Source organism: Eptatretus burgeri, chromosome 3, assembly GCF_056783735.1.
Source record: "Eptatretus burgeri isolate ZD-2024b chromosome 3, Ebu_testis_v1, whole genome shotgun sequence".
NCBI classification, from domain to species: Eukaryota; Metazoa; Chordata; class Myxini; order Myxiniformes; family Myxinidae; genus Eptatretus; species Eptatretus burgeri.
In genome coordinates, this window is record NC_140963.1 from 7,075,809 (window position 1) to 7,102,017 (window position 26,209).

Below are 26,209 nucleotides of genomic sequence, written 5' to 3' on the forward strand. Positions count from 1 at the left end.
TACTGAAGCATTTCAATCCATCAACTACCGGTCTTGAAGAGGTGTTTCAGTGCATCCGCATATTGCAACAATCGTGTGTAGAACATGCAGAGCTGCAAGCGAAAAGCATTGTCATCTAAGCTCTTGGGGTCATCATAGAATCTCTCAAGGCTACCAAGCTCTCCATTCAGATAAGGAAGATGTAGCACCCTTTCTTTTTGTTGATCCTCCAAGGAGAACATGGTGGCTTCATTTGTGTAGAGAAAGCCTGCAATGACACAACCAAACCATAAAAAGCCCATGGTAAAGTTTTGCAATCCATTTGGAGAAAAAAATCAGACACAGAAACATACACACAACATTGAGATAATCCCATGCTATGGATGAAGGGGTTGGCAGGATGGCTCAAGGTACGCAAACTCACCTCTAAGTTGGCTAGCCTGGGTTTGAATACTGACCCGGCTAAAAACTGTCATCCCCATGTTTCACAGGAAGTGTGATTCATCAATATGTCTGCCATCCCTCAGATGGACGTTAGACTGGCATCTCATCTGCCGACATTAGTTGGTGGATGTTAAAGATTCCACGGTGTCCTTCACGAAGAGTCAGCAAATTATTGCCGGCACCCTGAGCAAATGCCAAATTCCTGCTCAAACCTACAGGGGGCATTGATTGCATCAGCGACACAGCTGTGCCCTCAGCTGATGATGCTACCCTGCAGCCTTGTGCTGCATAAGAAAGAAGCAAACGTCATCATGTGACAGACACCACGCAGAGCATGAGTTGTGCCGATGCAGTTGTTGGCAAAAGTTACAATCCTGGATGGGTCGCCACTCTGACGCAGGATACTTGGATATTTGCGTAGGAATTTGAAATTTAGCAAGGGTTCCGGCAGTAGCTTGCCAACTCTTTGTAAAAGGACACCGAAGGATCTTCACACATCCCCGAACTAAAGCGAGCAAAAGGGGCACCCAGGTTACCATCTGGTTACCTTATCCATTCAGTAATAATTCTCCTTGATAAGTCAAAGAATATCATTCTGCTATTTATAAATTTGAAACATGTATGGTTGTTTTTTTTTTCTACAGCCATTTTTCCCTGCTGTGCAGGGGTTGGCTTTTTCTTGAGGCAATGTTTTATGGCCGGATGCCCTTCCTGACGCAACCCTGGTCGCCTCTTACGACACACAGGGATATGGTACACCTATTCTAACCGGGGCATACACCGGGACCAGTACACTGGTACTCATTTCGCCGACCTTGGAAGGATGACAGGCTGAGTCAACCCCCTGGTGTTAATTCAGCAGCCAACGGGGCTTGAACTCAGGACCCTGGGATCCCAAGCCACCACCCTAACCACTAAGCCAACACCAGGCTTATTGAAACATGTATGGTTGTGCATTTCTATAAAAAGTCTCATGCTCCAAACCAATCATGCTCTGCCCCGTCTTACAACCTCGTGCCCACTATCGACTGGACTTTGGATCCTTCTCACCTGAGAAGTTAGAGAAAGTTCGATCCAGGTTTGAACATGCTTCGGCGATGGGCCCAAATGGCACCAGTGCCCACGTTCACAAATCCTGCTGCCGTTCTTGCTCCTCCTTTGCCTTATTTAGTCTGTCCTTCTCCTTTGGCCACTCCCTGGGTTTGGCTTTGAAAATCAGCAAACACCACTCTCATGAACAAGGAGGATGCAAAAGCAGATCCTATCAACTCCAGACCAATGAGCTTATTTCCAATGACAAGCAAAGTCAAGTCATGGGATCCATCATCACTGCTGATGTCAAGTATTTCCTGTTTTTGAATCGTGTGATCTCTGACCATCAGTTTGGATTCTGTCTTGGTCACTGAGCTTTGGACATGTTGCTACTCCTCTCCAAGCAATGATTGAAGGCACTAAATATCAAGAGGTTAGAACTGTCTCCTTGGACATATCTCAGGCATTGAATAGTCTGGCACCCAACTTTGTTTGCCAAGCTCTCTGCCCATTGCAAAAAGGCTGCCTTCATTTCTGGCCTTCTTCCACTCACATGTTGCTATCATCGGAACCCTCATCAATTTGGTGATCAAACGACCGATCATCAATTTGGTTTCAGAACAGGTCTCTACCCTGTATATGCTGCTTCTGCTCTCCCAACAATGGATGGAGATCCTCAATGCCAGACATGAAATCAGAGCCATATCCATAGACATATCGTGTGTTTTTGACATGGTCTGGCACCCTGCCCTGCTCACCAAAATCTCTTCCTATGGTATCCAAGGCCATCTCCACTCATGGCTTGCAGACTTCCTCTCCTGTCGCAGTCAACGTGTGGCCCTAAATGGAGTTCTCTCATCCCCTCTTCCTGTCCAGGTTGGAGTTCCTCAAGGCAGTGTTCTGGGCCCTGTTATTCTTCTGGTTTTCATCAATGATCTTTCCGACTCTCTGGAAAATCCTCTATATCTCTTTGCTGATGACTCCACCCTCTGCCATACCATCTGTCATCCCTCAGACCGGCAAGCAGCAGCTTTTTCACTCACTGCAGATCTGGATAAAATCACAAACTGGTCCAACACGTGGAACATGTCTTTCAATCTGGACAAATCTCTCACTCTCACTTTGTCTCTCCGAAAGGACGGTTTGGAAACCCCCCCCCTATTTACTTTCTCAACAATCCTCTGGAAGAAGTCCTTTCTTTCAAGCTTCTGGGTCTCACTATCTGCCATGATCTTTCCTAGGAAAGCCACATTTCCAACCTGGCCTCCAAAGCCAGTCGCCGACTGGGAATCCTCCGACATGCAAAGTGCCCACCTGAGCTCCTGACCACGTACAAAGCTTTTGGCCACAGCCTGATGGAGTACTGCTCTCCCCTCTGGGCTGGTGCTTCTGCCTCCCACCTCTCAGCTTCACGCTGTGTAGTGGAAACCAAGGCATTTCGGATCATTGGTATCTCCCGCGATGAGGCTGAGTCTTTGGGTCTCTCACTCTCTCACCACAGGCAGGTCGGTGGTCTTTGTCTTCTACCCTCTCCTCTCCGGTCTTGCCCCCCCCTCCCCCACTCTGTCTGCGTTTTGTCCCCACCATATTTGCGCAAGGCGTTCAAGGTCCGCCAACAACCCCCTTCTGGTAAAACTTCCAAAATTACGAATCACTGCTCACCTTCACTCTTTCATTCCTCTTTTTTCCCGCCTTTGGAATAAACTCCCTCACTCTGTTCAATCCTACTCTTCCCTCCAGGCCTTCAAAACAGCTGTTCACCACCACCTCTTATCATCCGCCATCCAAATCCTCAATCTTTTCCACCCCCATTAATCCACCCAAAACCCACCTCCTTGAAATTCCCTGCTTTCCTTCCTGAAAGTCCCTGTAATGTCCATCTTGTATACCCCGTGTTCCCCACCCCATCCTTCTCCCTTCCACAGATCTCCTAATGTCTCTGTTCCCCACTGTTTTGTCCTTCCCACTCTCCCGCCCCTCTTGTCTCATGCATTGTGTGTTAGCTCTCATACGAGCTTCGACAAGGTATACAAAAAAAAAACAAACAAAAAGACATTTTTCAACTCTCACAGTGGAGACTGGGTTTCTCTAAGACAGTGTTAATCATCTTTTTCACCTTTCTAATGCACCAGGTAACCCTCTCTTCCTTTCTGCAGTGAACTCCACATTGTGTCATACAGCAATCTTGAAGAGGTGTTTCATACCACCATCACATTGCTTGGGAGACTGCACCCTCTACTGATCTAGAATTGATTATACTGGCGTAGCGGGCACTCCCGCCCTCCGGGCGAGACTACCCGTGTTGCGTCACTGAACACAGAGGGCCGCTTTGTGTCCGGAGAGTCAAAGAAACATAAAATTGGCAAGGATAGCACTGCGATCAATATAGTGATGACCAGAATGAGTCACGAGGCACGAGTAAAGAGTGGGATAAAGACACCGCACCATAATCACTAATATTCTAATCACCTCAGTGCCACAACCAATCGATGAGTGAAGGGAAAACCGGGCACACACAATTGGTCAGTGCCGCTACCAATGGACGAGTGAATATTGCTGACATAGCTACAGCCACACAAGCTCTATTTATTATAGTAGATATTGGTCTGATAAAAGGAGCATGTCCTTCAATATTGGAAAATTCTCACCCTGTTGCTCTACGAAGATCGTCAAACTAACCCACCTATTTCCTTGGTCAGACACTGGAAAAGGTTTAATCCCTTGACCTTGCTGGCATCACTTCCAGTCATGACCTCTCCTGGGTCAACCACATCGCAAAGTTGGCCTTTCAAGCCAGCTGCAGACGAGACATCCTTTATTGATCAAAGTCTTTCCTTGGAAAACCAAAGCTACTCCCAGTCTACAAGACCTTTGTCCATTGCTCAATTGAGTACGTACTGCTCTCCCTTATGGGCTGACATCCCAGAATCACATGTCCTGGATTTTCTGGAATCTAAAGGTCTCAACTTTATCTAAAGGTCCTGTGATGAGGCCGAAGCACAAGGTCTATTTCCTTCACATTGCAGGCAGGTTATCTCTTCTCAGATATTGTTCTCTCTGCTCTCTGCTCTCTGTTCTCTGACCTTTCCCAGTTACTCCAGGATGCACGTGTTCTTCCAAAATCTAGGTTAACTACACACCTAAACTACTACTTTTACTCACTTCTCCCATCTTATGGAACTGCTTTCCAGAGGCCATTCTTTCCCAATCTTCCCTCTCGGGCTTCAAGTGGGCAGTGCATCACCACCTCAAATGGGTATGTTTTGCAATGACTTCGGTTGTAACTTCCAAGTGCACAACTTGTTAACTTGTGTGAAGCAATGCTATGTTCATCTATGTGCCATCTAGGACATGAGAGGTCGATATACTTATTAAAAATATAAAAAATTCCAATTCAAAAGTACTGTTATAATATAACAAATTTCATTGTGATGATAAGTCCAGGAATGCATATGTTCATTATGCCAACACTCTCAAATGCAGGCACGTACATGCACACACAACACACAAACTGAGGATTCATATTCCCACCCCACACCAAAAGGATGGTTAAGAATTCATGCAAATTGTGGATGTAGTGTATTTATCATTACCCTGCACGTGAAGTGAAGAGTGGAGTTAAGCAGTTGGTTCACATTGTCTGTGTCTGCCTGTCTGTCTGCAAACGTCAGTTCATGTTCGACAAACAACTTCATTTCAGTTGAATGTTATCTGAACACGAATCTGAAAACCAATCTGAAGTTTAGCAGTACTTCGGCTCTGAATTTGTCCCAATCACGTCCGCACAGAGAGAAGCGAGATTTTTTTTTGATTTTTTTTTTTTTTTTAAACTCTGTCGGCCTGTCTGGCAGTAAAACAAAACTGAAAATCATGCCAAACAGGAAAAATAGTTTTTAAGTACATCATAAAGGACAAAAACTGGCACAAATAACGAATGTAACGTGTTCGCGTGCAACGAATGTAAATGCATCAACGGTGGTAAACTTCACAATTTTTTTTTCCACAACCTTTAAAAATCTCTACTTTATTTCAATTGAATTATATACTTAAACACTGAAGAACACAAATCATCTTTTCAGCACTTTCGAAAACCTTCAGTTTCACAGTACTTGGACAAATATATTCCGGTGCCGTCCATCATTTCGAACAATCAAATTTGCTGCTCACAGACCCCGCCCCTATCCTTTTTTAAAAAAAACAACACTACATGAGGCAAGGTGTTCTCTGAACTCTCTAGTTGTATTAATTTTTACAGTCTTGGCCCATGGTTGAGCTATTTGCTGCTCTGCTATTTTCATTTGTGGGTCAACAGAATGCAATGAAGAAATATAGCTGTGGACTTTAACCCCAAAACCAGATGACTTATGACAATTTATGGCAGTGGTATATCATATTTGCACACAAATAATCGTTGACATGTATGATACATAAAGCCACATGTACCAAGTTTCTCAGCAACCAGTTGTCCCAATGTGCTCTTCCCTGCTGCAAGGTTTCCATCCAAGGCCACGATTTTCCTTGTGCATTTTGATGTCCGGAGTTCTCGATAGTTCCACATTGAAAAAGAGATAAAGCGCATCCATTCCTAAGTAAAACAAAAGAACAAAACCAAAAAAAGAGATTTATATACTCATAAGTGTATATAGATTATAGTAGATCTGAGAATCAGTGCGGACTCACTAACTATTAACTGTGGAGTATCATTGGGGTGTACGACATGTAAAGCACGTGCGGAATCACACACTCAATGACAGACATATTACAAGTCTCTCCCATCCCTGCGGGAACAGGTGAGGTTAACAACACTTATCAAAAATACGCATTGGTATTCTACATTTTTAACGATACTTAACCTCCTTTGTGCTGTTGCCAAGGTGTTGTGGTACAAGCTCCATATCTCTACAAGCAAATGCCAAATATTCAAAATGGACATCCTGACACTGTTTAGGTATGTAATGCAGGACGATACATGTATAGAGTATACATATATACTGATGTGTGTGAACTTTCTAATTGGTAACGAATGGGAGCAGGACAACAAACATGATACCATTAATTACATCATTCTAAAGCACAGGTACACCAGCATAGCAATGTGATGAAGCGATGTTCTTGCTGGCTGTAAAAGCGAATATGCTTCCATGCCTTATACATCATTTTAAACTTTTGATTTTTGTCAACATGGGGTATTTTTGGGTGGGGTTGGCTTTGCAGTTTTAGCAAGAAGGAAGCTATAAACAAAACTGACACCAAATAAGTTTAGGCTTTGTGGGAAAAATCCAAAATTGTGATGAAAACAGAGATGGCCATCTGGATCACAACTGAGAAAATGATTGATTACACACACACACATATATATATATATATATATATATATATATATATATATATAAAACTTTCATCTTGTATGTGTGTATGTATGTTCCCGAAATACAACCAAAACGGTACACGATAGTGCAAAAATTTTAAGGCCACCTTACTCATCATTCTCCTGCGGTGTGCAGTATCAAGATTAGTTAAAAATCGGGCAACGAAAAAATTATTTAAAAATCAATTCCCGATTCAGTTAAGTACTCTTCGGGAGAATTTGATCAATGCAAACAACCTCAGCGGTATAGTTCGCTGGAGCTATCTTCTTTTTTTAATCAACCGCTGTCACAATGGGAACCCAACGTGTTCACAGGTCGTCTAATATATATATATATATATATATATATATATATATATATATATATATATATATATATATATATATATATAAATAAATATATATAATATATCTGAATTCATGTCTGTGGGTGGATGGGTGAGTCTGTGTGTGTGGGAGTGGGTCATAAGCACCGCCCATTCTACAGGCGACGCCTTCCCCCTCTCTCCCCAGTGTCACAAGCACGGCCCATTCGCCAGGCCACTCCTTTCCCTCCAGCCATCCAGAAATCGCCGCCATCTTTTTCACTCTGCATTGCACTGATTGTTTGTAAGCCTCTGATGTACATTTGAAGACTGAACAATGCGTCTTCTATCATTGAATAAAAGTACATTTTGATTCCAAGTCAAACGAGGTCATGCACATTTTGTTTGCAGCGATCTAATATCCACCACCCGATGAAGGTATGTTCTCATAATGCAGAGGAAAGAAAATCTTTGTCTTTCATTCACGAAAAATAACTTTTTGTTTTCACCCGACTTTTCAAAGCTTATAAATAAACCAAAGGACATGTAATAGACATGTTATATGAAGTAGATAAACATCAACATTGGCTTGGTCATGAAATACCTGTGTCCGTAATTAATTAATCGGGAGGCCGCCTGGGAAATTCCTGAGAGATTTTTATCATGTACACGTACACTTTAAAGTTGTATGAAATGTACACATCCACTTTCGTACACTCAACATCACCTCTGAGTTTATGTACGTTTTGAAACTGAACAAGGTACATTTTCATAACGAAAATAGTCATGATTAATTTTAAATATTTAATTAAAAAACAAACAAACTGTCGTTAGTCGGCATTCTGTATGTACTGTATGCTGTAGAGATGTCCAGGGGTGTGTTCCGTCACCAAGCAGTTGGCTGCCATTTGCCAAGTCACTTACCTTTTAAACGGTTTTGAATGGAGTGCTTGCTTGACTACTTAAGCCACTTGACGAGCACTCTACAAGAAACTTGAAAATGAACACAACAAAATTACACTCGGTAACAAATGGAGGGAGGGGAAAGGGTGGGATGAGAGGAAGGACCTGGTGTTGCCCAGCAATGCCGGGTACCCCTGCTAGTATACATGTGTACTTTAAACCTTGTTTATGTGACCTAAAAATAAAAAGAGGGTCACATTAGTAAAATGATGACAGCTGCTGGAAAAGTTGCATCATTTTAGGAAACACACATGCACGCACGCACGCACACACAGCAACAGGGAGGCGGAATGATTTGCTGCTCATGCTGCCTCCCTCTCGCCTGCGACAGAGGGAACCGAGGGCTGTGTCGAGTACATCAGTTTTGAGAACAATGAGAACCAAGCCGAAAACAGCAGCTAACATGGGACGAAATGTGCACAAGCAAGGCACCTGGTATCACGCCATCTGACGTGTTTGTGACGCAACCTGGTCCTGCAGCTTGGTGGGACTTGTTGACCACATGCTCCCGGGATGGAAAGCCCAAGCTTTTGCGAACTCTCTCTTGCAAGAGAGTAAAAGTTTATAATTGAAAAAAAAAGCTTGACTTCCTTACGAGTCGGTAAAGCTGACGTTTCAGCGAGCATCCACCCGCCTTGGTCATGGCAGATGTTAAAGTGCAGAAGATGCTTGAGCATCGCCACATGACCTTGGCCATTGGTGAGTTGGTCTGTACACCAATGCGGGCATCACATGACAATTGCAGACGGCGTGGAAGAGCAATTATAGCTATAGCTGGTGCAACTTTCCAGCTGTTGGTGATGAGAAAGACTGAGTTTTTGTGGTGTTGAAGACTACCGAATCAATCGACTTTCATGAGGGGAGGGGGGGGTGGGTGGGGAAGGATGGGACCGAGAGGGAAGAGACCGAGACCAGATGGACACCAGAGGCCACAAGAGAGGTCAATGTACATAGACAGGGACTTCAGAAAGCATTCACACCCCTTCACTTTTTCACATTTTGTTGTGTTACAGCCTGAATTTAAAATGGATCAAATTCAATTTTTTTTTTTTTTGTTACTAATCGACACAAAATACAACATAATGTAAAAGTGGACTTTTTTATTTGAGAATCTTTTGACAAAATAATTAAAAATTAAAAGCTGAAATGTTTTCCGTCAATAATTAATTATTCAACCCCTTTGCAACTACAATCCAAATTGAGCTCAGGTGCATCCAATTTCCTTTGATCATCCTTGAGACTGACGTCTCTACAACTCGATTGGAGTCGACTTGTGACCAATTTAATTGATTGGACATGATTTAGAAAGAAACACACCTTTCTATACAAGGTCCCACAGTTGACAGTGCAAGTCAGAGCAGAAACTCCACCTTGAAATCCAAGGAACTGTCGGTAGAACTCCAAGATAGAATTGTGAGGAGGCATAGATCTGGGGAAGGGTATAAAACAATTTCTAGAGTGGTGAAAGTTCTGAGGAGCACAGTGAGGTCCATCGTCAGGAAATGGAAAGAACACGGAACTTCCCAGACTCTTCCTCGAGCTGGCCATCCAACCAAACTGAGCAACAGGGTAAGAAGGTCCTTGGTTATGGAGGTGACCAAGAACCCAAATGACCACTCTGACAGAGCCACAGATTTTCTTGGCTGAGATGGGAGAACCTGCTAAGAATAACAATCTCTGCAGCACTTCACAAATCCAGGCTTAATGGCAGAGTGACCAGACGAAAGCCACTGAGTAAAGGCACATGACAGCACGCCTGAAGTTTACAAAAATGCACGTGAAAGACTCTGAGAGAATGAGGAAAAATATTCTGTGCTCTGATGAGAGGAAAATTGAACTATTTTGCCTGCATGCAAAGCCCAATATCTGGCAGAAACCAAGCACAGCTCATTACCCATCTAACATCATCCCTACTGTGAAACATGGTGATGGCAGCATCATGCTATCAGGATGCTTTTCAGCAGCAGGGAGTGGGAGACTTGTAAGGGTAGAGGGAACATGAATGGAGCCAAATACAGGTAAATCCTTGAGGAGAACCTGCTTCAGAGTGCAAAAGACCTTTGACTGTGGCAAAGATTTACGTTCCAACAGGACAATAACGCCAAGCATTCAGCCAAAGCAACACTGGATTGGCTTCAGAACAATAACATGAAAGTCCTTTCAAGAGAAGCCCGGCCAAAGCCCAGACTTTAATCCCATTGGGAATCTGTAGAAAGACTTGAAGATTGTTGTTCACCGACGCTCTCCATCCAAATTGATAGAACTTGAGCAAAGCTGAAAGGGAGAATGGGAGAAAATCCCCAAATCCAGATGTGCAAAGATGATACAGACATTCCCAACAACAATCAAAGCTGTAATCGCTGCCAAAGGCACTTCTACAAAGTACTGACTCAGGAAGCTGAATAACAATTGACGCAGGACATTTCACCTTTTCATTTTTACTTGATTTGTAAACATTTCTAAAAAAGTGTTTTCACTATCATTATGGGGTATTTTATGTGGAATGGTGACAAAAAAAATTATTTTAATATCCACCATTTTAAATCCATGCTGCAACAACAAAATGTGACAAAAGTCGAGGGGAGTGAATACTTTCTGAAGACACTGTATGTCTCAATAACAGGAAGGAAATCAAAGAAAAAAGTTACAAAATTCAAAGAAATAAAAACTAAAGGAAATCATGATATGTTTTTGGAGTGCTATTGCTTAAATACCCCAGGCAAAAATGCTACAGTTAGAACTCTAGTTTCTGAGAGTTGTACTCTCATATAGTATAGTTGGTAACAGCCCCACGACAGTAATCTGCAGTTCATCCCCGACAGTAATCCCCACGACAGTTCATTTTTATACAGCATAGCACAGGGAAGAGGGTCGACAAGATACTATAATAAATGGAACAGATCAAGCGAATCAAGAGACACAAACAAGGGAATGAGAATCCGTAAATTTATATGCAATGGAGAAATAAACCGTAAAACATAACCCACGAGGTGCCATGATTACACTTGCACAACAAACAATAATGCAGGTGGGACTTCTCTTTTCTCTATGATGCGCAGGGTGAATGCAGGATTTGGTGATGTCCAGAAGAAGTCAAATGGCCACGAGCAGGTCTTCAGCTTGGCCACGTGGTCCCCTTTGTCCTTTTACCTCCAGGCCCTCCACAACACAGGGTGACCCAGCTTAGGTTGAACCCAGACGAGGCTTATCCTCCAAGCGAGATCTCCGTTTTCCTTGCACACCAGTCTCTCTTGGTGGACTCTACAGTCTTCAATCATGTGCATACTCATGGATTCCTTCGTGTCCTCTCTCTTGCACGGGGCTCACTGACTATTGCCCTCACAAGCCTCTTGTTGTTCACTCACATGGACTCCCGGTCAGAACAGTTCTCTTCTTCCTCTTGGGCGGAGTGACATGCGGAGTGATTATACACACACATTCTACGTGATATTGTTACGAATCTGGAAGCCATTTGTACACAAACAGACAGCAGTTATTTCAAAGCTTAGTTATTTCTTAGCTTAGTTATTTCAATAAGTATGTGTTTGTAGTTAGAATCCCTCCTTCTGTCTAATGGAAATTTCGTGTGTGCGCAACGAGTTATTTTTTAGTTAGGTTTTTCGACATCAACAACAATAACGACACCACCCTCACTCAACCCGGTCGCCATTTCCCACGAGTTTTTGGCTGAAGGCGTGGGCGGAGTCTTCATCACCTCAGATCTGACTCCACCCCAGAAAGGTGGGAGTTGCCCAACCTACCGTGGGCCTGTCCAATGAGGGACAGCCGGTGGATCGCGTGATGGGACCGTCCAATCAGGAGGCGAGTGGCGAGGAAAGAAACCGCTCCCACCTCAAAAGAGGGTAGAGGAGTGATCGAGGCGACTGCCTAGCGTCTGGAGAGTTTTGTGGCGATTGGCTTGGTCTTGGTCGTCGTCTGCGGCCCTTTGCGGTGGATTCTCATGGTGGTGGCGGCCGAGCTGCCGGGGACGTGGACTTTGGGTCGTGGGTTCGAGTCCCACCATGGTGGTTCGGGTCGGTGTGACCGCACGAGGCGGGACAGGTACCTCGGCCCGGCTCTACTTTTAAAGACCCATTGAGGTCCATTTTCTTTTGGGTGTGTGTGTGTGTGTGTGTGTGTGTGTGTCAGTGAGCCCCGTCTGTAAGTAGAATTGTATGCGTTTTCCTTTCATTGTACATTACACAATTTTTATTCGTGATAACTCTGCTCTGTGTCTCCCTCCCCGATTATTGTTATAAATAAACCCCTGTTAAATGTACCAGCTCGTTTTCTATGCTTTCCTTCATTGGCCTAGCAAGGTGCGTATTGAGAAATACTAAGGCCGTTCGTGCTGTAAATTGTTCATTTGGTCCGGCGCAACTTTGGTAACTTCCGCTCGGTTACGCCGGATCCGAGTCGGTGATAGCGACTCGATTCAGACAAAGTCGGCCGAGGGTGTGGTTTCCCCAGTAGTTGGACAGCGTGAGTACTTAGGTAAATTGGAATTAGACAAGTGGACCCTACCTCACGCCGTCAAAATACTGGCAACCACAGTACTCTAAATGACCCGTGACCTTTCGGAGTTGTCCGAGAGTCATGACCTAAATTCCCGGTGTTCGGTGGGAGAAGACTCCACTGTTCCACTGAGTGGTCGTTTATCGCCACCTAATCCTGGCCCACAACAATATCACACACACGTTATATACACACATTCTACGTGGTATCTCACACACACACACACACACACACACACACACACACACTATACGTGGTATCTCACACACACACACACACACACACACACACACACACACACACACACACACACACACATTATACGTGGTATCTCACACACACACACACACACACACACACACACACACATTATACGTGGTATCACACACACACACACACACACACACACACACACACACACACACACACACACACACACACACACACACACACACACACACACACACACACACACACACACACACACACACACACACAATATACACACATTATACGTGATAGTGTGGTGTAGCCTGCGGGCCTGCGGGGCAGGGCACGATGGGGGGGGGGAGTGGTCGGCGTTTTGCTCACTTCGACTTCCACAGTCATCGGGCGCGCCGTCGCCGGGTAGCCTGCGGGCTGGTCTGGGTGATCATCGTGTCTGCCAGGGATATAAGGAGTGCGCGCCGCCTGAGGCGTTGTAGTGGGTGCCGTAGTCGCCGCGGCTCGTGAGTGCCTTGAGTACGTAATAAAGGAGAGCTGTGGGCAAAGTACGCCCGCGCTCCCGCTTGTGCAACAAAGCCGGGCTCGACTGTTCCTCCGCTCATGTCTGCCTTCTAAGCACCCCTACCACGACATTACAATATCACACATGTTTTATTGTTACGAATCTGGCAGCCATGAGCACTCAACATTCAGGTCCCCGTAGCTCAGTTATTTCATTAAGTATATGTGTATAGTTAGAATCCATCCCCTGTATCTAATGGGAATTAAGTGTACGTGCGCTCCGGGTTATTTTATAGTTAGGATTTTTACACCACCAACAACGGCATCCTTCCTGGCTTCCTTCCACCATCGGCCTTTCTGACACGCATACGTGCCGAGCGCCTGTGGGCGGAGTTCCATTGGCAACCAACGCATTGGCTCTGCTCCAGGGTCGAGCAAGACGAGTTGCCTTCAGCCACTTGGCAAAGCGCGAGCGACATACGCCGCATTCCGGCCAATGCGGAGGCACGTCGCCGGAAGAAGGAGGAATTCCTCTCAGGGGGGACGGGCTGCGAGGATGCTTGCCACGCCCCCAGGATGAATCACGAACGGCGAGCGGATCGCCTGACACCAACCGGCCAATCCGGAGGCGAGCTGCATCGGGGGGGGGGGGGGGAGGTGAAGAGAAGAGCGGGTGTGCGCGAGGAGGTCTGGTCTGTTTCCCTTGAGCCTGTCCCGCGGAGGATCGCCTGCCTGAGAGTCTGTCAGGATGAGAATCGCTTGCCTGTCTCCTCTGCTGGCGCTCGCTGTCTCGTCGCGTGCCGGAGCCTGACACTGCCTTCGTACCCGGTGCTTGCAGCGGCATCGAGTTGCGGGTTCGAGTCCCGCCGAGCCAGATCATCAAGGGCCACACGAGGCGAGAAGGTCCAAGCTAGCATCCTTACCTCCAGCTCACCTTCCCTTCGGGCTGGGGGTATCAAAAAGGCCGTGGCCATCATTTCTTTTTTTTTGGGGGGGGGGGGGTGTGGGCCCGTCTTCAAGTCGAATTGTGTAAGCGCTTTCTTTTGTTCATTGTACATTACATTTCTTATTGGGATAACTCTGCTCGTTGTGTGCTTCCCTTCCCCCCATTGTAAATATATCCCCTCTTGTTGAATGTCCCAGCTCGTCCTTGTCCTTTGTATCATTGGTTTGCCAAGCTGCGAATGGGAATTAGGAGGCCTCATTGTTGCCGTAATCGTGCAATCGGCCCGGCAGGGTTCTGGTACCCTCCGCTCGGGGTACGACTCGGATCCGGCTCGTTAACGGCCCGGATCGCGCAGACCCTTCCGAGAGTGAATTTCCCCGGTAGTTTGGACGACGTGGGTATTTAGGTATATTGAAATTGGCAATTGACCCGAACCCACGTGGTCGAGCTATTGGCGATCTTCGATCCGATAAGGGACCCATGACCTTTCGGATTTATCTGAAAGGTACGACCTAAATTCCGGTAGAGCCGACTCTACTGCGCCCCCCAAGCAGTCGCACTCGCCACCGAGACCCAGCCCCGACCGAGACTTGGCCCTCACAACAATATACACACATTACACACGATATATTCCACATGTTAGAAACACATATTAAACGTCACATGTTTATAAACACACATTATACATGACATGTGGCACACATTACATACACTACACATTAAATGTCACATGTTTATAAACACATGACATGTTGCACACGTGACACACTACACATTAAACGTCACATGTTTATAAACACATTATACATGACATGTTGCACACGTTACATACACTACACATTAAATGTCACATGTTTATAAACACATTATACATGACATGTTGCACACGTTACATACACTACACATTAAACGTCACATGTTTATAAACACACATTATACATGACATGTTACATACACTACACATTAAATGTCACATGTTTATAAACACACATTATACATGACATGTTGCACACGTTACATACACTACACATTAAACGTCACATGTATATAAACACACATTATACATAACATGTTGCAAACGTTACACACACATTAAACGTCACATGTTGCACATGACATATACACATTACACGTTACGTCTCACATGTAAAACACCCATTATTCGTGACAAATTATAGACAGAAATATTACACGTACACACAAAATTAAATCGAGTACAATCTCCATGGATACAACATACCCGTCACGTCATTACGTAAGTTGACGTCACATCAGGTAAGTTGACGTCACATCACGTATGTTGACGTCACGTTCTCCGACGCATGGAAACAGCCGTTCAAACGAGATATCAGTTACGGCTTCTGAGTTGATCACGCAGCTTAACCACCCACCCTGGATCGACATTGGAGAAAGCTCACGGCCAATGCAGTCACCGCTTGATGTAAACTCCAGCCGAGCATTTCCCGCCGGAAGTAACGGAACACAGTTGATCTTTGGAGGGCGATGTTCTCGACTTTGGAATGATCGCGCTTATCAAACACCGTCTTGTTGATAAAAAAAAAAAATCGTCGTCATTTATTGCCACAAACACCGATACATTATTTAAAACGCGAAATTAAAAAAAAGGCGGCTCTCGGGATAAAAAGGTGACAGGGAGGAATTACAGATTCAGCTTGTACCTTGAGAGACACGGAAACTGCGGTGAAAGAAAAGATGATTCATTTATTACGTCCGCAGGTTCGGGAACAAAGGCATATATCAGGATAATACAAAACAAGAGTATCACACACATTAATATCATCATCGTAAGCATAAGGTATGACCACTACAAGCCACTACAAACTACAACTACTTATTTAAAGGCTCGAATCAGCCGGTGGAGGTTTTTGATCCAATTTTTTTTCACGAACATCATCGTTCAGCAGCGACGCTGATGCGGTGCCCCTTGTAGTTGCTGAAACATAAACAGTCATGAATACCCTCGATGGTAATCCCTTGACTCTGGAAAATCCTCTTTATCTCTTTTCTGATGACTCCACCCTCTGCTATACCATCGGTCATCCCTCAGACCTGTAAGTAGCAGCTTCTTCTCTCACTGCAGATCTCGATAAAATCACAAACTGGTCCAACACGTGGAACATGTCTTTCAATCGTGACAAATCTCACACTCTCACTATGTCTCTCCGAAAGGACCGTTTAGAACCCACCCCACCGCAGGTACTTTCTCAACAATCCTCTGGAAGAAGTTCTTTCTTTCAAGCTTCTGGTTCTCACGATCCGCCATGACCTTTCCTGGGAAAGCAATATTTCAAACCTCGCCTCCAGAGCCAGTCACCGACTGGGAATCCTCCGTCGTGTAAACTCCTTCCTCGGCCCTCCTGAGCTCCTCAGGTCAGGTCAGGTATGGGAGCATGTGCCAGAACAGCGCGTCGCTGCGTCCACTTTCCGCTGGTACTCCAGGGGCCTCCGTCTGGCCATCCCCCAGGCAGATGCCAGGCCCATCCCCATCTCCTTGAGATGATGGTCAACCTGCTGCAACCACGAGGCACGTGGTCGGCCCATTGGCCTCCACCACTCATGAGACTCCCTCGGTGAGAGAATCTGGTGAGCAGGATCAGCGTCAGGAAAACGAGCCAGATTCCATACAGCCGCAACTAACACTCACGGACTATGCAGGTAACAAATCTCATCCGAGTCTCTCTCAGCAACCGCTCGTTGGACACAAAATCTGACCAGCGATAGCCAAGGATTCTCCGAAGAGACCTGGTACCAAAGGATTTAAGTCTCTGTCTCAGATCCTTGGTCAGAGTCCAAGTCTCGCATCCATAGAGCAAGACTGGAAGCACCAAGGACCTGAAGACTCGGACTTTCGTCCTCCCACACAGGTAACGGCAGCGCCACACTCCATGATCCAGTGAATCCATGACTCCCCAGGCCTGACCCAGACGTTTATTGACCTCTGACTCACAGTCAGCAGAGATATGAATATCACTGCCAAGGGAAGTGAATCTCTCCACGATCTCAACATCCTCACCACAAACAGACACAGACAGGACAGCAGCATCCAAGATGTCATTGAAAACCTGGATCTTAGTTTTGACCCAAGAAACCCGTAATCCCAGCGGCTCCGACTCCTCATTCAGCATCTCGAGGGCCCCCAAAAGGATATCTAAAGTCTCCGAAAAGATGACTGCATCTTCTGCGAAATCAAGGTCCGAGATCTTGACATTCCCAAACGATGCACCGCAGCTTGATCTTTCCGACATCCTCCCTAAAATCCAGTCCATACAAGTGCTGAAAAGTGTGGGGGCCAGTACACACCCCTGACGAACTCCAGCAACAACTGGAAATAAGTCAGAGATGGTACCACCACACTTCACAGCACTCTCAGTACCAGAGTAGAGTTCAGACATAAGATCGATCAGTTTTGGTGGCACACCACGAAGACCAAGAATCCTCCAGAGGGCATCCCGATTCATTGAATCGAATGGTTTACAGAGATCAACATAGGCTGCAAGCAGCACCTGCCGAAACTCTCGTCTGCATTCGGTGAGGACACGAAGAGCAAGGATACGGTCAATCGTTGACCTCTTTGGTGTAAAGCCTGACTGCTCTGGACGCTGGTGCTCAAGCAGGTGGTGGCGAACCCTATCAAGAATTATCCGAGCAAAGACCTTGCCCGGCACTGAGAGCAGCGTCACTCCTCAGTAGTTGTTGCAGTCTTGGCGATCACTCTTCCCTTTCCAGAGAGGGACAACAAGGCCCCTCTTCCAATCAGTTGGGATGATGCCTGTGTTCCAGGCAGAGCACAAAACTGCATGCAACGACACGAGTGCAGCATTTCCACCAGCCTTGAGAAGTTCAGCATGGATGCCACAAATCCCTGGAGCTTTACCCCGTTTCAACCGGTTCACCGCAGCCTGTGTTTCCACAAGCGAAGGTGGACCACAGTTGATTGGAGGGTCAGCAACAGGGATTGTGACACCCTTGACGTCCAACTCGACAGCTGGGGGATCAGCCTGGTACAACCGCTCAAAGTAACCGGCCCAGCGGGCCTTCACTTCAGACTCCTCTGTCAAGAGCCTACCATTCTCTGCTCGAACTGCAGTGCTCCGAGGGATGGGCTTGGATGAACGCAATGCGCGAATTCCCCTGTAAGCAGGACGAGAATCACCTGTCCACAGGTGATGCTCTACCCCCTCACAGATTCCTTGCAGATAGGCCTCCTTGTCCACCCTCAGTGCACGTACAGTTTTACGCCTCAGCTCTCTGAACAGCTCAACTCTGCCATTCAGCCTGGCCCTGCTACTCTGGTCAATGGTATCCAGTGTCCCTTTGAGAGACAAAATTCTTCTTTGCAATGCGGTGAGTTCCAAGACATCCACCGGCAACATCAAGGACGGTGGTCTTGAAGGCACTCCACAACTCTTCAGGACCCACCAAAACACCCAGACACCCCAAATTTCCACTCAGCCTGTTTGCAAACTCCTCAGCTACTCTCTTATCCCTGAGCTTGCCAACATCCAGCCTAGGCTGGGATGGTATCATTCTCCAGGATTTAAGGTGCAGCTTTAGAGTTGCTACAACAAGCCGGTGGTCAGTATTGAGGAACTGAGCACTCCGGTAGACCCTGCAGTTCTGGATCATCCTCCAGCGACCGTCAGCGAGGACATGGTCAATCTCCTTTGCCACACTGCCAGCGTTGGAGTACCAAGTCCAGCGATAAGCTTGTGGGCGCTGAAACCATGAACCAGCCACCCGAAGTCCATGACTTCTTGCAAAGTCAAGGAACTTAGTGCTATTCTGGTTCATAGTTCCTGACCCATGGGGACCAACACATGTCTCATAACCATCCCTATCAGTTCCAGTCGATGCATTGAAATCCCCCAAGACTAGAAGTGCATCTTGTCTGGGGCACTGATCAACCACAGACTCGAGCATGGCGTAGAATGTGTCCTTCACGGTGAGGTCACTCGCCTCAGTCGGAGCATAGACAGAGACCAGGGAAATGACACCTAAGGAGTGACGAATCCTTCGTCTCATAATATGCTCGTTGGCCGGTGTTACCTCAATTATCATTGGATCAGCTTATTGGACACAGCTACAGCAACTCCTTGGGTATGGTAACCATCAGAGCGACCAGACCAATAGTAGGTGTAACCACCCACCATTATCTCGCCGCAATCCGGTCTCCGAACCTCAGAGAGTGCTGCAATACCGATGTCCAAACGCTTGAGCTCAGATGATAACAGAGACAGATGATCATCCTCTGTTAGGGATAGGACATTCCAGGCACCCACCCGAAGGGACCGCCTCAGGTTAACCCAAGGAGACCGCCGTCTGGTGGATGACACCTCAGCACCACTCCGACACACTCTCCCAAAATCTGACCCAGGGATGTTACCCCATGGTTTCCCTCCTTTCATCAAAGATTGGGGGTCCCGAAGGCTTTGCCCCAATGCCGTCATCCGGTGAGCTGCCCTGCGAAGGGAAGCTGCACAGGAGGTACTCCCACGGAGTGGGTTTTCAGATTTTTTTGCGTTTTTGTGTTTTGCGGAATGAAGGGTTTTACAGTGGCCGGAGTGCAAATCCTTCCACCAACCTCCTAATAAAAAAGTAACTCAACTGCAGGAGGATGTCCACGGACACAGTTGGGCACTCGATATGGATGGCCGTTGGCTCACAAGGAGCTCCTCCGCCCTTTGACAGGTTTTGTTTTTAATCCTGCTGGGTGTCCATATCCAAACACCCTCCTTAACAGAAAACCTGGTGGGGGAGACGGTTTAGTCGCCGACAACCTGACCATGGAACAGGTTAGTACAGGTTTACATGGTACCTGTAGCAGGTCACAGATCTAACCTGGCCTGACACCGAGCTGCTGATCACCTACAAAGCTTTCGTCTGCAACCTGATGGAGTACTGCTCTCCCCTCTGGGCTGGTGCTCCTGCCTCCCACATTTCTCGGCTTCACGCTGTAGAAACCAAGGCATTTCGGATCGTTGGTATCTCCTGCGATGAGGCTGAGTCTCTGGGTCTCTCTCTGGGTCTCTCTCTGGGTCTCTCTCTCTCTCTCTCTCTCTCTCTCTCTCTCTCTCTCTCTCTCTCTCTCTCTCTCTCTCTCTCTCTCTCTCTCTCTCTCTCTCTCTCTCTCTCTCTCTCTCTCTCTCTCTCTCTCTCTCTCTCTCTCTCTCTCTCTCTCTCTCTCTCTCTCTCTCTCTCTCTCTCTCTCTCTCTCTCTCTCTCTCTCTCTCTCTCTCTCTCTCTCTCTCTCTCTCTCTCTCTCTCTCTCTCTCTCTCTCTCTCTCTCTCTCTCTCTCTCTCTCTCTCTCTCTCTCTCTCTCTCTCTCTCTCTCTCTCTCTCTCTCTCTCTCTCTCTCTCTCTCTCTCTCTCTCTCTCTCTCTCTCTCTCTCTCTCTCTCTCTCTCTCTCTCTCTCTCTCTCTCTCTCTCTCTCTCTCTCTCTCTCTCTCTCTCTCTCTCTCTCTCTCTCTCTCTCTCTCTCTCTCTCTCTCTCTCTCTCTCTCTCTCTCTCTCCAGGCAGGTCGGTGGTCTTTCTGTCTTGTACCATCCCCTCTCCGGTCTCGCCCCCCCTGCTTTGTCTGCGATTTGTCCCCACATTTCCGCAGGGCGTTCAAGGTCCGCCAGCATCCCCCTTCGGGTAAAACGACCAAAATCACGAATCACTGTTCACCTTCACTCTTTCATTCCTCTTTTTCCTGCCTTTGGAATAAACTCCCACACTCACTTCAATCCCATTCTTCCCCCAGGCCTTCAAAACAGCTGTTCCCCACCACCACTTATCATCCCCCATCCAAATCTTCGATCTTTTCTACCCCCAATAATCCACCCAAGCCCACCTCCTTCAAATTCCCTGCTTTCCTTCCTGAAAGTCCCTGTAATGTCCATCTTGTATTCCCCATGTTCCCCACCCATCCCTCTCCCTTCCACAGATCTCCTCATGTATCTGTTTCCCACTGGTTTGTCCTTCCCATTCCCACACCACTCTTGTCTCATGCCCTCCTTGCTGTGCGTTGTGTGTTAGCTCTCATTCGAGCCTCGACAAGGTATACAAAAAAAACGTGAATGAACAGTGAGCAAGGAGAGCAGGATGCCAAATGAATGTGACGTATTTTGTGGGTAAAACAGGACTTTTCACCAAATTCGGTGAAAAATTATCAAATAATAAACAAACTGTCGATAACAAGTATTCGTGACGTCGATTCGAGTGCATAACCGTCACGACCAGAGATCCGTTTATAACCGTTGTTACCTTGGTAACGACATTTGAGTTTCCAACCGCCACCATGTGGAGGATCAAGGTCATGGTGTTCCTCTCTCTCATGAGAAGTGTCATGCAACCGATGTGGTTCACACAGGTAGAGAAACCTGGAGTGGAACTTCACAGGAACCGACAATCTGTGGATGGACAGGTACGTGTGGGGAAAATGGGTTCAGTTGGGAAGGTGGGAGTGAGACGTTACTGTGTGGGTGCTCCAGGTGGACTTGAATGGAGGGCGTTGCAGTTACACAGTTAGTGGGACCAAATGTCCTTTTTGGTCTTCATATCACTTCCTTTTTTCTTTCCTAGGAACTCGTGATTCATGGCAGCATCTCACCAGGGCAGCCTTCCCTGTGGGGTTCCCCCGAGGATGGAACAGCACGGGTGATAAACAGGGTGATTGAGGATCCCAGTTTTGAACCCGAACGTGCAATGGTGTGGCCCGTGCACGGTAAGTAGAGGTCGGAGGTGATCACGTGATTCAAACAGGTTACAGCCTTAATGGAGAGGGTCACATCCAGCACAACTCAAGGTGTCATCACGTGTACTTCAAGGAATGCGTTTGTCACCATCACGTGATCTTTTATGTATACATATATATGTATATATATATATATATGTATATATATATATATATATATATATATATATATATATATATATATATATACATATATATTTCGTCCCTTTCTTTATCCCTCTCCCAACCTCAAACCTGATCTCCAGAATTGGACCTGGAAGATGGAGTCCTGCTCTTGGTGGACGTGCCAGGGAGCAAGGAGGACGTGCCAGACTCGGAGGAAGAATTTCTGGAGTTTAAGGAAGAATTTCCTGTAATGGAGGAATCTCCTTCCACTCGGCTCTTCCACATAATTAGTTTAATATTTACCCTGATTGACTTTTGTACATTCCTTTATTGGATGAACTTGCTGAGAAAACGTCTCATTCGACGTTGGGACTCGAACCACAAACGTGGAAACAAAAGAAGAAAGAGGAGACGTCGCAAGAACGTGAAACGTTGATGTCCACGGTCGTTTGTGTTTACATTTTTGAAAGTTCTTTGTGTGTTTCATTCAAATAAAAATTTACTGTTTCATTCATTCCTCCTGTTGGAATATTATTTACACTCCATTTTTCTTCTGTTCCCTGAACACGTATGTACAGACATGACAGAAGTAAATAGACATCATCATTTTTGAAGAATTTATTTGTTTAACATTTGAAGAACATTTGATCTATTGTAATACATACAATAGTATTTGGTGGACTGGCCATTTGTAGATTTCAACACTTTTACTCTTTCAGGCACAGAACTAACTTGTTCTGAAATTTTCTCTCGTGGGATTTCTTCCCAGGCTTCCCACAAAAGGTTTTGCAATTCTGCCCATGATGTTGGTTTCCTGGACTTTTTCCACCCAGCTCGATCCAATATGGCCTACAGGTGTTCAATGGGATTCATGTCAGGAGACTGACTTGGCCATGGAAGTCACTTGATCCCATTTCTGTCCTGCCATTCTTTGGTGTTTTTTGCAGTGTGGCATGGAGCTACATCTTTGTGATATTTTATTTTGTACATATTGACGAGGCTCGTATGAGAGCTAATACACAATGCACAGCAAGGGGGGCGTGAGACAAGAGGGGTGAGAGAGGGAAGGACAAAACAGTGGGGAACAGAGACATTAGGAGATCTGTGGAAGGGAGAGAAATGGGGCGGTTATCATGGGGTATACAAGATGGACATTACATGGACTTTCAGGAAGGAAAGCAGGGAATTTGAAGGAGGTGGGCTTGGGGTAGATTAAGGAGGGTAGAAAAGATCGAGGATTTGGATGAGGGAAGATAAGAGGTGGTGGTGAACAGCTGTTTTGAAGGCATGGAGGGAAGAATGGGATTGAAGAGAGTGTGGGAGTTTATTCCAAAGGTGGTAAAAAAGAGGAATGAAAGAGTGAAAGTCAGCAGTGATTCATGATTTTGGTAGTTTTACCAGAAGGGGGCTGTTGGCGGACCTTGCGCGCCCTGCAGAAATATGGTGGGGACATATCGCAGACAGAACAGGGGAGGGGGAGAGGTGAAAACAAAAAACAGAAAGACCACAGACCTGCCTATGGTGAGAGAGTGAGAGGCCTAAAGACTCAGCCTCATCGTGGGAGATACCACTGACCCAAAATGCCTTGGTTTCCACTGCGTGAAGCCGAGAAAGGTGAGAGGCAGGAGCACCAGCCCAGAAGGGAGAGCAGTACTCCATCAGGATGCGGACGAAAGCTTTGTATGTGGTCAAGAGCTCAGGTGGGCCGAGGAAGGACTTTGCACGCCGGAGGATTCCCAGTCGGAGACTAGCTTTGGAGGCCAGGTTGGAAATATGGCTTTATCAGGAAAGATCGTGGCAGATAATGAGACCCTGGAGCTTGAATGTAAGGACTTCTCCCTGAGGATTGTTGAGAAAGTGGATGGGGGGGGGGGTGCTAAATGGTTCTTTCAGAGAGACATAGTGAGAGTGTGAGATTTGTCAGGATTGAAAGACATGTTCCACGTGTTGGACCAGTTTGTGATTTTATCCAGATCTGTAGAGAGCAAAGAAGTTGCATCTTGCTGGTCTGAAGGATGATAGATAGTACGGCGAGGGTGTCGTCATCAGCAAAGGGATCGAGGATTTTCCAGAGTGTCGGATTGATCATTCATAAAAAAAACCAGAAAGAGAACAGGGCCCAAAATGCTGCCTTGAGGAACTCCAGCCTGGACAGGAAGTGGGGATGAGAACGTTTGACTTATTTTCCTAATAAAACGATTGATGTTTTATATATATATATATATATATATATATATATATATATATATATATATATATATATATATATATATATATATATATATATATAATTTCTGGTGCGTGCACTAGCTCAGAGACAAAGTAACTTGCTGCATTGGAATCAACATCATAGCTTCATCATTTATTGAATAGGGCTTCATCGGGTTTTAAAAGGTCAAAAAGGATCTAAAGTGTTTTAAGGGTCTTCAGGGTCATAAAGGAGTCAAAAGTGTTTAAAGGGTCTAAAATGGATATAAATGCCTGAAGGAGTCCAAGGGCAAAAGAGCAAAAGTGGTCTGAAGTGTCCAAATGGTCTGAAATTGTCCAAATGGTTTTAAAAGGTCCATAAGTCTGAACAGTGTCGAAAAGGTTGAAATTGGTCTATCCATCTCAAAAGGGTCTAAATGGGTATTAAAGGGTTTAAGGGGTGTAAAGGGTCTCATGGGGTCTATCGGCCATGCAGGGTATAAAGGAGTGAAGCTGTAGTGAAGAAATTACCTCATGTTAGTAAATAAATTAACTCTGGAGTGCAACATGGCAATAATGGGCCAAATGACCTCCTCATGACTGTTTAAAACACCTATGTCGGTGCATCGTGGTTAAAAATCCGATCGGAGAAAGTTTCATCGTTAATTAACTTGGGGAACTCAAAGCAGTAAGGTCACAAAGAAAAAAACATTTCGGTTTTATATAGAGAGATGGACAACCGATTTTACTGCTGCAGCCTCTTCTTCCCCCTTCTCAGGGAGGTGGCATCACTTTTTTATTTCTTCCATCGACCAGTTTACAGTGAGATCTCTCGGCAAAGCCATGGCTGAAAGAGAAAAGCTCAATCAGAACCTCATTCAAAGTTACGGGAAAGCTCACCCAGAAACGTCTAAAAAGTCCTTTAATAACTCGTTTTAATTGTAACGAAAAAGGAGTCACATAATGGCTCTGGAAACACCCCCCAACCAACCCACTGTAAGAGTAAAACTCAGATGTTTGGACACACACTCACCCACACCAAACCCCAATCGCGACGTGTTAGGTATGAAATTTTTGAATGGCCCCTGATATAAGACATCATTAAGAGGTCGGAGATCTCGATAATATTGTAAGAAATGAAATATTGTTGCAGAAATGGCCCTTAGTGTGTTATTAAATATAGGATTAGCCCAGATCCCCCTTAAAATGCATGTTTAGCCAGGTTGTTTGGTAATTGGCCGTTACATGTGTATCGGGAGGTGTGGCAGGCTGTCCAGTGTTCATACAGTGGTGGTGTACCGGGGAGGCGCTTGCTTCTTTTTCCTTCCCCTCTCCGAACTAGCCCCGCCCAGCGCTCTGAGAGTCTCGGTCGGCGAGACGTGTTGGCAGCCAATTGGTGGAGGGCAGCTGCAATCTCGAGCCATGGACCAATCACGGGTCCCCGGGGGAGTGTCCAGGAGTGCGAGTGCTGGGAAGGCAAGGAAGGAACTGCATGAGGTCTGTCTGCCTTCTGCTGGATGAGAAACGGCTAGTGGGAGTCGCGATCGGCTGAATAAGGGACGGCTGTGTCAGTCTGCAAATCGGCTGTAAAAATAAACTGGCTGCTTGGTGAGTCTGGGATTGGCTTTTGTGAGAAGAGCGAGCCCCAGGAAGGCAGGAGGAACTGCATGAGGGGAGTCGGTGATCGACTTTTATGAGGAGGTACTTGACAGGTTCATCCGGAGTCCAGTGATGGAGCCTCTGACTGTCCCTACTCACTGCACGGCTCGACATGTCTTGTAATCCCATCGATCCGCCTGCAGAGCCCAACACCACAATTTGGCCTAGTCTGGTGAGCAGGCCAGGCCGGGATTTGTATGCTGGACCTTGTGAAAAGCCAG

General features: G+C 46.1%; 2 protein-coding genes across 6 annotated transcripts in view; one reads left to right on the forward strand and one right to left on the reverse strand.

Moving 5' to 3' along the window:
• The window catches only part of LOC147029347 (NADH dehydrogenase [ubiquinone] 1 alpha subcomplex subunit 10, mitochondrial-like), a 53,929-nt gene extending 38,128 nt beyond the window's left edge, over positions 1–15,801 (reverse strand). For 4 of the 5 annotated variants that reach the window (XR_015055871.1, XR_015055872.1, XM_085872346.1 and 1 more), the window contains exons 1-3: positions 15,670–15,801; positions 5,899–6,040; positions 29–247 (exon numbers count right to left, since the gene is read on the reverse strand). Coding sequence is in view for 3 of the 5 variants with exons in the window: in XM_085872346.1 (XP_085728472.1) it covers positions 29–247; positions 5,899–6,040; positions 15,670–15,738 (430 nt within the window). In the remaining 2 variants the exon portion in view is untranslated. Of the gene's footprint in view, positions 1–28; positions 248–5,898; positions 6,041–15,518 lie in introns of all 5 variants that reach the window. The other variant, XM_085872349.1, reaches the window with a different exon arrangement.
• A 5,452-nt stretch (positions 15,802–21,253) lies between these two features.
• Positions 21,254–22,637, forward strand: LOC147029349 (uncharacterized). The gene is made up of 3 exons (XM_085872076.1): positions 21,254–21,707; positions 21,866–22,007; positions 22,283–22,637. Exons 1-3 carry the CDS (start codon positions 21,582–21,584, stop codon positions 22,576–22,578), a joined length of 564 nt encoding a protein of 187 aa, XP_085728202.1. The 5' UTR covers positions 21,254–21,581; the 3' UTR covers positions 22,579–22,637.
• The last annotated feature ends 3,572 nt before the right edge of the window (positions 22,638–26,209 follow it).

What these genes read in the sequence shown, in the direction of transcription:
- LOC147029349 (XM_085872076.1), top strand. Translation starts at nt 21,582, where the DNA reads ATGTGGAGGATCAAGGTCATGGTGTTCCTCTCTCTCATGAGAAGTGTC. An exon ending in GACAATCTGTGGATGGACAG is followed by an intron (nt 21,708 to 21,865) that starts GTACGTGTGGGG and finishes TTTCTTTCCTAG; the next exon opens with GAACTCGTGATTCATGGCAG. An exon ending in AATGGTGTGGCCCGTGCACG is followed by an intron (nt 22,008 to 22,282) that starts GTAAGTAGAGGT and finishes CCTGATCTCCAG; the next exon opens with AATTGGACCTGGAAGATGGA.